Raw genomic sequence first — 16,705 nt, 5'->3', positions numbered from 1 at the left:
TCTGCCTCCCGAGTGCTGGGATTAAAGGCATGTGCCACCACGCTCGGCGTGAAAACACTTTTAAAGTCTGTATTTTTTTAGTAACGTGCATTGGTGTTTGCCTGCAAGCATATCTGGGTGAGGGTGCCAGGTTTTGGAATTTCACACAGAGCTGCTATTTGGGTGCTGGGAATTGTACCTGAGACCTCTGAAAGAGCATTCAGTGCTTATAACTGCAGAGCCATTTCTCCATCCCCCACTTTTAAGTGTTGGAGTGAGTTAATAGATTCAAGCTCTTCTTATGATCCTTCAATCCTTCCTAAAATGTCATAGGCAGTTCTGATTCTAAACCATACAAAAAGTTATTCTCCTACTTTGATCCATTACTTAAAGTTATAGGTAATTTAGCCTGCCAGAAATCAGAAAAAATCACCTTGTTGTTCATGTTCTTAGTAGTAAAATAGGAATAATAATATTCCACTCTGTCCCGTAGGTATCTACCAGGTTCCTACTCTGCTGATCTATATACTGTGGGCTTAGTCTAATGAGAGAGTCAGTAGATAGGCACCAGGTAACAATGAGAGCTAAAAGAAGATGCCCGGGGAAGCTTCCCTTCTTTTGGAGGCTGGAAACACTCAGGAAATGAATCTTTATGATGCTTTTGACCTGATTCTGAATGGAAAGGAAGAAGTAGCTGTATTAAGAAGCTAAGCAAGGTTTATCAAAGCTAGAGAGAATGGACTGAAGTGACCCGCAGACAGATCCTTACAGAATCACGGAGGTATTCACTGAAACTGGAACATTGGGCACGTGTCATAGAGTGGCAGCAAATGAGGCAGAGTCTTTGAACTTCAATCAGTTCTCTAAAGAGTGACCTCAGCTGTCTTTACCACACCTCCTAAGTAAAACGTTTGTGGGAACAGCCTGTACTTCCTGTTCTTTCTTGCTCACAGAAGAGCCTCATGAGTTAAGGGAATTGGACATCTTTTATGACGTACCTGTCAAATGAATCCCCAAGCTTGTGAAGAGCTGGGATCAGTTTTGTGAATTTTTGCTATGTGCCAAGAAGCGGTTGCTTTTGAAAATAAGGGAGAGTGTCATATAGAGATGAATAAATACTTACGGGGATGGTTTTAAGTGGATTTGCAGAGAGACACACGTATTCAAAGAGATACAGGTAATAGTTTGAAGTAGGACAATGAGCACAAATCAGAAAGAAGGAGGAAAGAGAACCAAGAGATTGTTCATAAGAAAGTTAGTAGAATTTCTCCAGTTAAAGATAAACAAATGGAAGACAAGAATCTAGAAATATGTTACTGATATATGGGAAATTTCCTGCTATGGGAATACACAGTATGTACTAAAACCAGGGTGTATATATTTGTATGTAAAATTCCTAACTTTACTGTTTTGATTTATTTAATCAAGCATTTTATGCCTGTTATTTATCTCTTGAAAATTAATCTATTTTAGTCTATACTAAAAACGTGATTGCTTGTGTGTGTGTGTGTGTGTGTGTGTGTGTGTGTTACATGTATGAGGGGGTGCTGTCATCCACATAGGCACCTGTGGAGGGCAGGAGGACAGAGGTTGAGTTTGACATGTCTTTATTTGCTTCACTGCCTTATTTTTGAGACAAGGTCTTTCGCTAAACCTCAAGCTTGCTATTGCTGCTACACTGCCTGACCAGAGCCCAGGCATGAACCTCCACGAAGATTACAGGCACATCACTACACCTGGCTTTTCTGTGGGTATTGGGAATCTGAATTTATACCCTCTTACTTGCACAGCAAACACTTTATTCATTGAGCTCTCTTAATTTTTAATATTAGTGTCTTTAACTCTGTGTCCAGTAGACTGGAGATTTTTCATCTTGCATAACTAAAAACTCTGCTTGTTGAATTCACCATTCTTTCGGATGCTGGCTCTTCTTCTGGTTGCACAGGCTGCCTGTCAAGGGTTGATTGTTGGCTACACAGGAGCTTGGTCATAGTCCTGCTTCTTGCTTTTGTTGCCTAGGCTTTTGATGCCTTTTATTTTATTTTATATATGAGCCCTCTGCTGCATATATATCCTCCTGCCTGAAATGGGCATCAGATCTCCCTATAGATGGTTGTGAGCAACCATGTGATTGCTGAGAATTGAACTCAGGATCTCTGGAAGAGCAGCCAGTGCTGTTAACTACTCAGCAGCCCCCTGGGCTTTTATTGTCTTATCTATGAAATTGTTCCCAAGACCCGCCTTAAAAGGTTTTTCTTCTGTTTTCCTCCTGAAATTTTACAGTTTTAGACTTTACATTTAATAAACTTTGAGTTGATCTTTGTGTGTAGTATGAGACAAGAGGTCTCTCCTTTTCCTTCTTTACTCCTACCTGTATACATGTTTACCTAGCACCGTTAGTTGAAGAGATTATTCTTTCCCTACTGTGTAGTCCTGTGTCTTTGTTGAATATCATTTGACCATATACTTCTGAGTGTAGTTTATTAAAGTGTAAATCTGTACCACCATGTTTTGATTACTGTAGCTCTGAAGTATGCTTTAAAACCAGAAGTATGTAGCTGCATTATTCTTTCTTAAGATTATCCTGGAAGCTTGGAGTGTTTTTGGTTGCATATGGATTTTAGGATGCTTTTTAAATTTTAGAATTAAGTTGTGTGGCCCACAAATATGTTTGTGTGTAATTTGTGACTGACACTTTATGCTTTTCACTGTGTAGGTCTTTTATCCTTTTATAACTTTGTTACATTTGTATGCTATTTTATGTGGAATTATCTTCTTAAAATTTTCTTTAGAATGTTTATTTGAAAGCATATGACAAAAGAATTGGTTTATGTTAATTGTATTTTACAACATTGTTGAATTCGTGGATTAGATCTGACAGTTTTATAGGATCTTAAGAGTTTTCTATTTCATGTCCTGTATGAACACAGATAATTAACTTCTTTCTTCTTAGCTTCCTTGCATTTCTTTTTATTATTTAATTGCTCAGGCTGGGATTTCTAATACTTCATTGAATAAGAAGACTGAGGTGGGCACCTTTATTCTGCTCTTGAATTTAGAGGAAAATCTCTCAATATTCAACATCTGACACTAGCTTTGGGTCTTTCATACCTGACCATTATTCATTCTTTTCATATTTAGGTGGGATAGATCATCTACTGGGGAAAATTCTTAAGTATTTTCGCAATGAAAAAAATACTCTAGTATAGTTGTAACCCCTTTGGGAGGGTTGAACCATCCTTTCATAGGTATCACCTAAGACCATTAGAAAACACAGATATTTACATTATAACTTATAATAGTAGCAAAGTTACATTTATAAAGTAGCAGCAAAAATAATGTTATAGTTGGGGTCACCACAACATGAGGATCTATATTAAAGAGTCACAGCTCTAGTAGCACCTAATGCATTCTTAGTGCTGTGTAAGTCTTTTGCTCTGCCAGGGGACAGACACTCAGGTCATAGAAGTGTAAACTGTTCCTTTCAGAACTGAGACACCAATGCTCAGAAAAGCCATTTCATTTGCTGCTGTGTTTGGTTTTTTTATACTGGACATATTGTTTTGTTTTGTTTTTCCCTATTTATTGATATATTAGAGCTGTAAGTTCTTAATTGGGTCCACCTGCCTCACCTTCTGAGTGCTGGGGTTAAAATAAAAGTATGTGCATGTGCCCAGCTTGTGCTTAGCTATTCTTAATAAAGGAGAGATGGGTTTTCATTTTATTGAAAAAATATTTTGTCTCATATTTTATAACTTTATCTTTAGTTAACTTCCAAGTCTATCCGACCTTGACCTGTACATCTTGGCTCTAGTTTCAGTGTGATAGCCATGAGCTACAGAAGAGTAATACTGCCTCTTTTGCAGGCAGATAAAGTGAAACACAGAGAGCTTGTGGGACTTGACTTGCCCAGAAGCATCTAGCTGGGAAAAACAAATGAAGCCTGACCCAGGTTAAGCTTTCCCAACAAGTTCTCTCCCTCATGTTGTCAGTGTATCCGTGACTGCCCACAGTCCTGTCCCATGGGGTTCCAGGGGAGAGATGGTCCAACCCCCAGCTGGAGTAAACTGCCTTCATGGGTTGGCTCTTTTCACGCAGCCAGCCTTTATTTCATGCCCTTCAAACTCTGTTCTTGCCGTCCCCACCATCAGTCAGGCTGCAGTGATTTCAGAGTACTGAGGACCCTGAAAAGAAAAGCTGGAGTTTGTTTTTTATGTATTTAAGACCTAATTTTTATACACGATTACTCCATTTCAGTGTATACACCAAACAATTTCTAGACCAACCTCTTTGTTTATCTACTAGTTAAATCCTTCTGCCCTGTAGTGTCATTAGCATTTGGTTCTTTAAAAAAAAAACTTTCGTTATTATTATTGTGTATATTTTTACACGTGTGAGCCCATGAATGCTCATATGTGTGATGTATGCCTTTATTTGGGTTCTAGGAGTCGAAGTCGAGTCCTCAGACCTGCAGAGCAAACACCTTTACCTGCTGAGCCATCTGACTGGCCCTGCTAGCTTAGACTTCCAAAAGCTTCTGTTTATGATCAGAACAGTTAAGGGTTTTCTCAGAGACTACTAGAGCAATTAATATGCAAGTTTGAGCCACACAGGCCTGGGAGAAAATGGCCTTTGAGGTTTCCATAGAAACAACATATAAAAATTCCTCTGGCAGCTCCTCCTTAGTCCTTTGCTGTGTTGACTGTGACCAGTTAGGCCTCAGTCCTAGGATAGAAACTGTATCAAAGGTAATTTGTTCTCTATAGAGTACTGGACTGATTACTACATATTTCTATTCCTTCCTCATACTCCTGACCCACATCTACACACACAGTATGACTTAATGTAAACTGTGGTTTCCTCAAGTTTTATTTAATAGACTTGGGGAGATCTTTCTTTAAAAAATTCTATATGAAAGTTCATACCAGTACTTAACAAATAAACATTTACTTACTCAATATTCACTTATTGAGTACTTCTTCTTTTCTAGGTCCTGTTTTGGTCTTAAGTATTACAGAGGATGTTTTTTTATGATACCTTACTCTTAAGTGTTCTATAATTGTAACAGCCCAGTATGGTGGCACACACCTGTAGTCTGAACTACTTGGAAGACTAAAGTAGGGCTGCTTGAATCTAGAAATTTGGGACCAGCCTGGGGCACTGTAACAAGACCCTCTTTCAAAAGAAAAAACAACCCCCAAAAAGATAATATTGTAACTCTCAATGCTTCCATAGTTGTTACTCTGGCTAGGCCCCTTTCTAAGTATCTGATTTTATTAATCCTCACAAGAATCAAATGAGGTAGGTAGAGCTTTTGTTCTGTCTACCAAATTGATGGAGGTACTTAGCCTCAGATAATTCAGTAACTTTCTCAAGGTTAGGTTATAAGTGGATTTGAATACAGGTCTGCCTCCAGAATTTATACCATTATCCACAATACTGTACTTCCTTTCTCAGAATCTACATAATTATGAGTGGGTAAATAACAGTAGATAATTTCACAAAGGAGGGAATACTTATTATTGGGTAGGGCAAGTAGGAGATTGTGAAGGTAAAGTAAATGGTCAAGGGGAAAGTAGCAGTAAACCATGGTTCTAGATTGTGCCCAGATATACCGGGCAATCCAAAGAAGTCTAAAGATTAACAGAGACCTTGAGTAAAACTCTGACTCCTAAAGAGAGAACAGGAGGTATCTCTGGCACCAAAGCTAACATGTATCCATTTCTTGTCAAAGATATCAGAAGAAGAAATCGAAAGAATCATGTCTGGGCAGGAGTTTGAGGAAGAAGCCAATCACTGGAGCAACCATGGTGACAGCGACCACAGTTCCCCTGGGAACAGGGCTTCAGAGAGCAACCAGCCCTCACCAGGCTCCACACTGTCATCCAGGTGAGCTAAAAGTAACCCCAGTATCATAATCTAGGTCCCATCCAGTAAGTCATCCTCCAAAGAACTGCTGGTGGAGTGCTCCTCTGCCCGGCTGTCCCAGCCCTCATGCCCTAGGGCCCTCAGGCTCTTGGGGAACAGGATGGTGCAAGGCCAGGTCTTTAACAAATACCAAAACAAAACATCAGCCATCTGTTTTGCAGATTGCTAAGTGCTGCTTCTGTACTTGCCCACTTCATTTAGCAGTAAAATTTCAATAGACGGTTGAACTGAGATACAGTTTTTCTGACTTGCCAGAGGTAGTGTTATTAGGGAATTCAAAATTAAAGCCTCTTGAGGCAATCGTGCTTTCTTAAGTTAGCTAATGGTTGTAAGTATAGCTTTGAGGTACCTTGGAAGGGCTCCTTACCCCAGAAATCTTTCATATAAGACAAGAATTAACAGATATTTTCATGAAATGTCACAGAGTAGGGGACAAGAGAGATGACTCAAAAGTTAACAGCACTGGCTGCTCTTCCACTGGTCCTAAGTTCAATTCCCAGCAACCATCTATAATGGGATCCAATGACCTCTCCAAGCATGCATACAAAACATGTAGACAGAGCACTCATATACATAAATAAGTAAAATATCACAGAGTAGATAGAGCCTGTAGAGATAGCTCAGATGGTAAAGTGATTGATCTGCAAGTGTGAGACCCTAAGTTCAATCCTTAGCACCCATGTAAAAGCTAGGTGCTATGAGGAACAAATGGATTTTGTCTCCTCTCAGCACTAGAGAAACAGAGAGGAAGATCACCGGGGCTCACTGGCAAGCTAACTTAGCTGAATCGATATGCTCCAGGTCCTGTTAGATCCTATGTCAAAAGCATAAGGTGGAGAACAGTTGAGAAAGACACTTGATGTCAACTTCAGGCCTACACACACATGCACAAACACATACACAAATGATGAAAGGAAGAAATTCTCTTTTTAAAAACGGTCATTCCAGGACAGCCAGGGCTACATAGAGCCTGCCTTCAAACAAACAAACAAACAAAAGTTTAAAAGGTCATATAGTTACTATTTACACTTTGTAAGCTGGCCTAGGTTCCAGCTCTCCAACTCTACTTTAGTGACTCAGAAGCAGCATAGCACATACCCTATATAAAGCAATGAGTACAGCTTTATTCAAGTAAGACTTAATTCACCAAAAAATCGGTCCTAGGCTAGATCTGGCCTATAGGTGCAGTTTGCTAAACACAGTTATAGGAAAGCTAAATGATTTTTAAAATGTTAATTAACAGTGGGCTGGTGAGGTGGTTCATCAGGTAAAGGCTCCTGCTGCCAAGCCTGACTACCTGAGATGACCCAGAACTCACATGGTTGGGTCACAGTAGTTGTCCTCTCACGCATGCATTGTGGCATTCACTCACTCGTGCATTCTTGGACATGTATATACACATATGTATAGATGTAATTTTTTACTGTTAATTGGGAAAATGGTTGGGTTTCTCCAAAGGAGAGGAAGTGGGAAACAATCTTCAGAGGCAACTAGAGCTTTTTATTCCATTCAGCTGTATCCCTCTTCTTTTTAATAGTTAGGGACTTAGGGGCCTCAGGGTACATTCCATGCTAGATACTTGTTTAGGATTTTAGACTAATTAAGTCCACTTAGCCTGTCTTATGCTGTTGTTTTCCTAACAGTAAAATAACAATAAAAGCACACGTTTTTATTATCATAGATTACTAGTATATACTAAAAACTCTTCAAAGCTGGGCCTTGTGATGAAGATCTACTGTCCCAGCTATCAAGGTGGCGGAGGCTCATGGGCTTCAGAGTGAATTCAAGATTAGCCCTTCAACTTAGTGATACCCTGTCTCAAAATATGTTAAAAGAGGGCTAGGATATAGCACAGTAGCAAAGCACCTGCCTAGCATTAGCAAGGTGCTAGGTGTGACATCAGTACAAAAACTTCATCCAATCCATAACTACTTAGTCCTATTCTGCTGGCCACATTGGTGAGCCCACACAGAATCCTTGTCTTGTGGGTGGAATTTAATAGCATAGACATATATGTAACCTTTAATTCCTTCCCATACCTTGATGATTCACAGACTTCATGACCAGAGAACAACTTTTCTCCAAGTTATTTTCTTTGAGCAGGTATTCAACCTGCAATGGCTTTTCCTGATGTGAAGTTTTTCTCTCCAGTAGGTCTGTGGAACTAAATGGATTCATGACATTCAGGGATCAGTACATGGGGATGTCGGTGCCTCCACATTATCAATACATACCACACCTCTTTAGCTATTCTGGCCACTCACCACTTTTGCCCCCACAAGCTCGAAGCCTGGACCCTCAGTCCTACAGTCTGATTCATCAGCTGATGTCAGCCGAAGACCTGGAGCCATTGGGCACACCTATGTTGATTGAAGATGGGTGAGTTAATTCTGTCCTGTTTGACCCATTACAATTCCAAAATGTCCCTACCACGCATCAGTTGTATCCCAGCTTTGTCCTTCATGTTTCCTTAATCATATTTTCTCAGAGAATTCAGGTTACTTTTCAGTTCCTGTGAAATTGGGATATCAGGGCCTTTGTTTCTCATTGGGTCTAGGTAAACCAAGCCCTGGAATGTTTGCTCATGTGCCTTCTAGCACAAAATTAGGCTCTGTATCAGGCCTTGGGTTTTTAAATCATTCAAACCCTAACTGGTTTTGACCTGTCAAACAGGTCAAACATGACCTAGCTAATATGCCCTTGAGTAACCAATGGCACATGACTGACAGCCTCTGGTGTAGGCCTGAATATGTGGAAGAGATCTTAGTCTGCATTTAGTTCTACTTGAGTGTTGTGTAGTTAGCCATCTGGGCCACCTGTTGTTGTACCCAGTACTTCTTAGGTAGAAAACAAGGGTTGCTAGGATCTTAATCTAACGCCTCCAGAGGGTATCCTGAGATCGTAAGCTAGGCTCCAGTTTCAGAAGAGGAGACTTAAATACCTACAGAAAGGGTCTCACAAAGCTTTTACGTAGTGTATAAGGAAGAGGATGATGAGGGGACATGGACCTTGAGAAGAATGAAAATGAGACTCAGAGACCCGCCTTGGGCTAGAGAAATAGCTAGAAAGGCTGAGCAACTCTGGTTCCTGGACTATCACCACTAGGGGGCACAGTGAGAACAGGAAAGGCTTCTGAATGCCTCTGTTCTCAGCATCTCCTCTGCCTCTGGCCCTAGGGCGTGTTTTGGGGGTTTTGTTTCATTTTTCCTGCATGTGTAGGTGTTGTTCCTTATAGGGGGTATGCCCCAGGCCCACCCCATTGAAGTTTACTTTGCCAAAATTAGAATAGGAATGAGTAAGAATTTCTTCTAAGGCTTGAAACATCAGAGAACACCACCATTACGAGTGATATTCCCTCATAGTTCCAGAAGTTTCTAAGCCCCCTTCCCCCTCAGCAGCTTCTTCTCACCAGATCCTCTCATTGTGCCCTCTCCCCTCCCCCACCTCGGCTTTTTGCTGGCCTCAACCCTACCCCTTTATAAGAAGTTGAGTGAAAATGGAAATCTGTGGTCAAGAGCAAGAGGCCTACTACCAAGGAATCCCTCTCTTGTGCTCCTAGTCTCACTCTCTGGCTGATGGAAATGATTCTGTCCTGTCCCTGCTCCCAGGTATGCTGTGACACAGGCAGAACTGTTTGCTCTGCTTTGCCGTCTGGCCGATGAGTTGCTCTTTAGGCAGATTGCCTGGATCAAGAAGCTGCCTTTCTTCTGCGAGCTCTCAATCAAGGATTACACGTGCCTCTTGAGCTCTACGTGGCAGGAGTTAATCCTGCTCTCCTCCCTCACAGTGTACAGCAAGCAGATCTTTGGGGAGCTGGCTGATGTTACAGCCAAGTACTCACCCTCTGATGAAGAACTCCACAGGTGAGAGCGCTGAACTGGGGAGGCGATCTGGACTAAGCAAGCCCCCATCCTCCCTGTGAGGCAAGACTGCCTAGCCTCCGAGGAGGAGCATTGAGTCCCACAGGCCTAAACTGTAACCCTTACCCTGGCACATACTAGCTTTGTGTGGTCAGCCCATCTCAGGCTCTAAATGGATAGAGTAGGTGGAACAGTAAATCCCTCTCCCACAAAGCGAGGATGGCGAGTAAGCGCCACGCAGTCAGACAGGCAGAGTGCTAAGCTGTTGCTTTAAATGTTTATCTAGATTGGTAGGATGGTATATCTGGGAAAAATAAAAATCTAGCTTCTAACCTTAGGGGACTTGGGCGTTATCTTGGTATCAGTTGTAGGCAGCTTTATATTACTGACTCCCTCTCACAGCTTGTGGTAGCACAGGTGCCTTTGCACTTGTTTAGGATGAGGAAGCTGAAGTTCATAGAATCCAGCCATTAAGGCTTTTAGATTTCAGTCTACAGCGGCCCTTGAACTTGTCCCACATCCTTGCATCCCCACCCGCTACAGCCTGCCTGGCTGCTTAGGCTCTGTTGTGGTCCCTGAGGCGCTGTGAGATATTGAAAACAGAGGACTGAGCCAAGCAAACTGGCTGTTGTAACGTTCTCTTCTAGCTGACCAACATCATTTAACGTTTTCTCTAGAACAGCTCTTTTCCTCCGTGCTATTTCCATAACCTTACACACTTTCTTTGAAGATCTAGGGCAGATGAGACCCTTGATTTCTGATCCCCAAATTAAGACAAGTACTTTTTTCAATAATTCCTCTGGTTTATTAATTTATTCATATGAAATGCTTTACATAGTTTAATTCACATTTAAATACCACCACCTTTTTATTAAATAAACCACTTTTGGACAGTTTAAATAATAGAAGTTATATGATTTAAAGGTACCCAAAACAAGGATAAATGAGATATGGAGAAGATAGGGTACCAGCTTCTATAATTCTCTTCACAGGTTGGGGTATATCGGTTCCCACCATCCTATATATTACATATGAACAAGGCCAACACTTAAGGAGAGAGCAAAGCTTCAGGCCTTTAGGAGCTGTGCACAGCTAAGTGGGAACCTGGGAACCTGCTCTCTCCATTGCTCTTCAGGCAGTCATTGCCTTGCTCAGTGTCTTCAGGGTGCACCTACCTGACATTTTGTCCTATTGACAGATGACTCAATCCCTTGTCTATAGCCTCTAATTCATTGTTTCTATCAGATTTCTGGCTTTAGCTCATAGCTTTGGATTGAAGGGCTGTTTGGATAGCAGTAAGCTTGCTGTATTGTTGTTGGTTTGTAGCCTTGGCCTCAGGGAGCCCAGCTTCCCTGTTTGCCTGGGATCTACTAGCTCTTCCTGGGACTGACTGCCTGTGGTGGTGGTGGTAGTCATGGTGGTGGTGTTGGTGGTGGTAGAAGATGATAACAAATGATCAATCTCTAAGTTCTGTTCCCAAGCATGAACAGTTTTCCAGGTAGATACTCTGAAGGTATTACATGTATTGGGAGATGTTGGGAACAAGGCATCTAAGAACAGAGACCATGTAGATAAAGTGTCTTTTGTTCCTTTTTCTCTCCTCCTTTCCCTTCCTTAATGTCTAGTTCCGTAGATTTAAGCCCAGGATCTTACAAGTGCTATGTAAGTGCTCAATCATTGAGATGATATATCCCTAGCCTCTTGACATATGCTATATAAGTGCTCTGCCATTGAGATGACATCCCCAACTCCTTCTCAGTTACTTTGAGATAAGATCTCACTAAATTTTCCAGGCAGGATTCAAACTTAGAATTGTCTTTCCTCAGTCTCCCGAGTACCACACCTAACTTAGACATGGTTTTGAGTCCCAATTCTTATTTTATAGTAGCAGATACAATCTATAGTGCAAGGTCATTGAATAGATTTCAGAGGGTGTAAGAACTATTCAAACACTGACTAAGGGAAAGATGGCTGTACTTTCGTACTTGACTTACCCCAAGGACAGACATTTGAGCTGCATTTTGAAGTGAGAATTTTCTAAGTACAGTATAGATGGTAATGTGAAGGCAGGAGACTAAAAGAACTCCTATAAGAACTGGGCATGGTGACTCGTGTCTTTAGTCCCAGAACTGGGCAGAGGCAGGAAAATCTCTGAGTTCATTAGCCTGCTCTACAGAGTGAGTTCCAGGACAGCCGAGGACACACACAGTAAGACCTTGCCTAGAAAGAGACAGGGAGGGAGGGAGGGAGGGAGGGAATAATCTTAGGTGACTGTATGTGTAAGGCTCCAAAGTCAGTCCTGGGTATTAGGGAACAGAAAACTGAGGGAAGAGAAGTGAATGGAGACAGAAATCCTCCTCCCTGCCTCTGCCTCCTGAGTGTTGCAATTAAAGATGTATACTACCACCTTGTTTGGTTTTTTGTTTTTGTTTTTGTTTTTTAATAAGAAAAGAAGACTTTGGATTTGGTGTGTTGGACAGGTTGCATTTGAGGAAGTGTTTGGTGTGGGCAAGACTAGAGCACAGCTGAGCACAGGGTGAGGCTACTCTGTATCCATTGGAGAGGAAAACAAGGCAGGATGACACAGCAGTGACCTGGGAAGAGAGGGCAGCACCAAGCTAGGGCTGTCAGGGATGTGGCTTCAGCAGGACTCTGTGAGAAAGGATGGTTGTGGGCCCAAGTTGTCTTAGCTAGGACCAAGCCCTGGGAAGAACGGTGGGAAATAACCCATTCTGTGTTGGCTTGGGTATCTTGAAGTCTGAGTTGCATACAAGAAGGACCAGGAGGTCATCAGATCTGGAAGTTGAGCCTCTGGGGTTAGGTTAATCACTGCCAAGCATCCCCTTTCTGCTAGAATCCCAGGGTGAGGAGTCTAATTGGCCATAGCTCTTTCCTACTTTGCTGTCCTACTCCCACTCCCCCAGGCAGCCTTTGCTTCGTCACAGTTCCTGAGTGTGAGTGCCTGCTGTCAGGAAAAGGCTTCCCAGATGATGCATGGCCAGCTCCGTTTCTCTTCCCAATACTGAATCAAGTTTATGGTGCCTATTCCTCATCAGACTGTTATCAGACAGAGAGGTGGACAAATGTGATTTAAAGCAGATTGTAGCACCAGCCAGTGACTGCTCCTAGCCCTAATCAACACCCTTTCACTCCCTGGAGAAGATGCTTTGAGTTAGAGAGACTTTAATGGGTACTAGTTCTCCAGCTGGGCAAACACAGTCCTTTTGCTCCTTTTTAACAGAAGAATGACAACAATAGAGACACTTTAAGTGTATAACAATCAACAGGGCTTGTTGCACCAACTGTATTATTGTTTTACCTACATTATTGTTGAGTCCTTGCTGCCATACTATGAGACTAGTACTATTAGCCCCTGTAAATATATAGACCTTGAGTTTCAGAGAAAATAAAATGTAAGGCTACAAAGGTAGAAAAAGATGACTCTAAGATTACTATACAGGTCTGTTTACTCCAAAGCCAGAGCTCTCCACCATTATACTATACCATGTTCTTAGGAGGAATGATTTTCTAGAATGTGTCATGGAGCTGTAATCTGATTTATATGTGGTATGAAGATGACCGTTCCTTAAAGATTATAGCTGAAGACTGCTGCTGGGGAGGCTACATTTAGATGAATGGAAAAACAGAGCTGGTCCTCTCTGCCCCTGAAGAGGATATAACTTACATAGTGTCAGCTTCAATTGCTGACTGAATGGTCCAGTGGTTTGGGGGATCCTGGCAGGAATGTTTTCCTTGTCCTAGAATGCTTGTGTGATAGGAACCTGGGAGAAGAATGGGTGTGTTTGTCTGGCTTTATGGCTTTGAATGCTGATAATTTGTAGACAGGGAATACAGGGGCATCAGAACAGCAGAGTGGGCAGATGTGGAGGAGGAACGGCTGGAAGAGAAAGCAGGCCCGTGGAACAGAGAACAACTTTGTTTATCAAAGGGTGGGATGCGGGTGTGGAGGAAAGCTTTACAGCCAAGCTGTGGGGACTGCTGGGCTGGCTGCCAACCCTAGTCACTGCCAAGGGACTATGATGGCTTCTTGTAAGATATTTGGAAAAGAGGGGTGTACTATTCCCAAGAGAAAGGACAGATCCTGGGCATATATATACAGGTCCAAACACTTGAGAACTTCTTTGTGTCCCCCAAATCAAGATAGCCAGGAACAGGTTTGGCACTGCCAGCTCAGGGTCTGGATGATAGCCACACACCTGCAGATCCTACCATGCAATGGTGAGCACTTGGAGCGAGAGCTTGCTGATTAAGGGACAGAGCATTATTTGTGCTGGCTGCATTGCTCGACTACCAGACAGATGTCAACAGCATCCTCCCCATCTTGTTTGTCATGCTCCACCTTACTTATTCCACCCTACTGCTCCATGCAGACAGTATAGGGAATCATCTGTAAACCCTTTTTTCTCTCAACAGCTTAAGTAGCCAGCAAGTACTATTATAAGGAGTGGTCTTCACCCCCAGGCATACTACTTCCTACAAGATTCATCATCAAGCAAGTAGAACAGAAGTACCTGGCACCTCCTAGGGCCAGGCACCAAGATGAGATGTTATTATGTTTTCTGATGAGATAGCATGTGGCAGCCTTTCCCAGGTAGCACATAAGAACTTGACAGGGTTGGGGTAGGTAGTACAGCACTAGGAAAGCCCCTGTGCTTGGAATTCAAAAGTCCTGACTCTTTCTTATTAGTTACTTTGGGAGAGTCACCTCTTCTTTACCCTAATACAGAGGTATATGGTTCATCTCACAAGTTATCAGGAAAATAAGAATGCCTATGAAAAGGTCTTTATGTCAGGAGCACAGTCAGTGGCTGCTCTAAGCCATCATTCCCACACAGGAACAAAGGAGATTTTGATTAATACACTTTTTTTGGGGGGGGGGGTTGTTTTTTTTTTTTTTTTTTTTTTGGTTTTTTGAGACAGGGTTTCTCTGTATAGGCCTGGCTGTCCTGGAACTCACTTTGTAGACCAGACTGGCCTTGAACTCAGAAATCCGCCTGCCTCTGCCTCCCGAGTGCTGGGATTAAAGGTGTGCACCACCACGCCTGGCCCACTTCTTTATTTTTAATTGAGAGGATAAGGCTATATATATATAATGCTGAAAGTACCAAGCATTCAACATGCAATAGAATGGTTGGTAAGGGTTTTAGAGTGGGTACTCAATATGAATTTGTCCATTAATCAGTCTGGGACAGTAGTAATAGAGTCCTAAAGGCCATTGGGCTAGAACAGTGAGGAACTTGAACTAGCCTTCACAGCTTACAGCAGCTCACATAGGAAATGAGAGGTTTCTTGCTTTGGTGGCATGTCTGGGGCCTCTCCACCTAAACATACTCTATCCCCAGGGTGCCCATTTCCTAGCCCAAAGTAGACAGTGCAGCCAAACTTGGTCCTGGCTGCTAGAGCCCAGCTTCCTAAACTGTGTGTCACAACCCTGCATGAGGCTGTGTAACTGAATGTAAAGGCATTACTAAAAGATGTCTAAACCTTCTATACAAGTAGACATTAATTCAAAATCAAACTCACTATGTATCCTCAGTGTCTCCCTGTGAACACTGTGTCTCTGGCAGCAATCAAACGTGTTGACCAGAGCTTCCCTGCCACCTTGGTTCTCAGCACTCATTTGATCACACATGCCCTCATACATAAATATTGCCGCAGATACCTTAGCTTAGATCCCAGCTTATTGTCGTTTTTGCTCTTCTAGAAACAAGATGGTGTAATTACGGAAAACAAAGACTTTGAGGATCATCCTCTCATCCATTCCTCATTATTTTAAGTATCAAATTAGATGTTTTTAGATTATGTCAAGTTTTATTTTAGCCAGGTGTGGTGGTACATGTAGTCTTGAAACCTTAGCATTTGAAGGCCATCTCTACTGCATGCCGAGATCAAAGCCAGCTTGGGCTACCCTATTTCAAAAAAAAAAAGTTTCCTGTCTGAGTTTATGACTTGAAATTAATTTTGAAAAAGTGTTAAATGAATTTGACTTGGGATTAGGGTGCGGTTTTTAACAATTTCTGAAATAACCCTAAATATACTTCTGCTACTTCATACCTACACCATTGATGGTTATAAGATCAAAATATCAATTAAGCCAGATGTGGTAGAACATTCATTTAATCCACAAACTCAGGAGGCAGAGATGAGCAGATCTTTGAATTTGAGGCCATCCTGTTTTATATAGTGAGTTTTAGCCCAGCCAGGGTCTAGAAACTTGGTCTCAAAACAACAAAAACAACAACAAAAAAAATTAACTCTAAAAACTTTGGTGTGTGTCCTGCAGTGTCAACCAGAAGTGTCACACAGAAGCAATTTAATTCTTCGTTTTAAAAAAAAAAAAAGCAGCATGTCTATCTCATTTGTATTCAAAATTGATTTTATCTTTAATGGTAGAATTACATGCCAAAGAATTGCCTTAAGTCTATTGGGACTGGAAAAAAGTGCTTAATAGGTAAAGTACTTATACCTACTTAGTTCAGGTACCTGTAGTCGTGTAAAAACCTAGAGATGTGTATAACCACAGCCCTGAATGGGAGCAGAAACAGGCAGGTCCCCACAGCTTGCTGGGCAGCCAGTCTAGCCAAATTAGTGAGATTCGGAATTGAATTAGAGACTGGTATCCCTAAAAATAAGGTGGAGAACAATAGTAAAGGCACAGTGTCAACTTCTGGCTCCTTATGTATCACACACACACACACACACACACACACACACACACACACACCACATACACCATATAAAAAAGAGTAAAGATGAATTCCACTATGGTTTATTATTAGTGTTAGGTTAGATTTGTATACCTGTTTTTTATTACCTATGTAAGAATTCATCAGCCAGGCGTGGTGGCGCACGCCTTTAATCCCAGCACTCGGGAGGCAGAGGCAGGCAGATTTCTGAGTTCGAGGCCAGCCTGGTCT

At 41.9% G+C, this 16,705-nt stretch overlaps 1 protein-coding gene across 4 annotated transcripts in view; it reads left to right on the top strand.

The window, feature by feature from the left end:
* The window catches only part of Nr6a1 (nuclear receptor subfamily 6 group A member 1), a 193,153-nt gene that overhangs the window by 167,691 nt on the left and 8,757 nt on the right, over positions 1-16,705 (top strand). For 3 of the 4 annotated variants that reach the window (XM_029474597.1, XM_029474598.1, XM_029474599.1), the window contains 3 exons: positions 5,714-5,868; positions 8,059-8,286; positions 9,516-9,770. In XM_029474597.1, the coding sequence (XP_029330457.1) occupies positions 5,714-5,868; positions 8,059-8,286; positions 9,516-9,770 (638 nt within the window). The remainder of the gene's footprint in view (positions 1-5,713; positions 5,869-8,058; positions 8,287-9,515; positions 9,771-16,705) is intronic. The other variant, XM_021185940.2, reaches the window with a different exon arrangement.

This window comes from Mus caroli, chromosome 2 (genome assembly GCF_900094665.2).
Source record: "Mus caroli chromosome 2, CAROLI_EIJ_v1.1, whole genome shotgun sequence".
Classification (NCBI taxonomy): Eukaryota; Metazoa; Chordata; class Mammalia; order Rodentia; family Muridae; genus Mus; species Mus caroli.
Note: the sequence above shows the minus strand (reverse complement) of the source record. Positions and strands in the feature narration are given on the sequence as shown.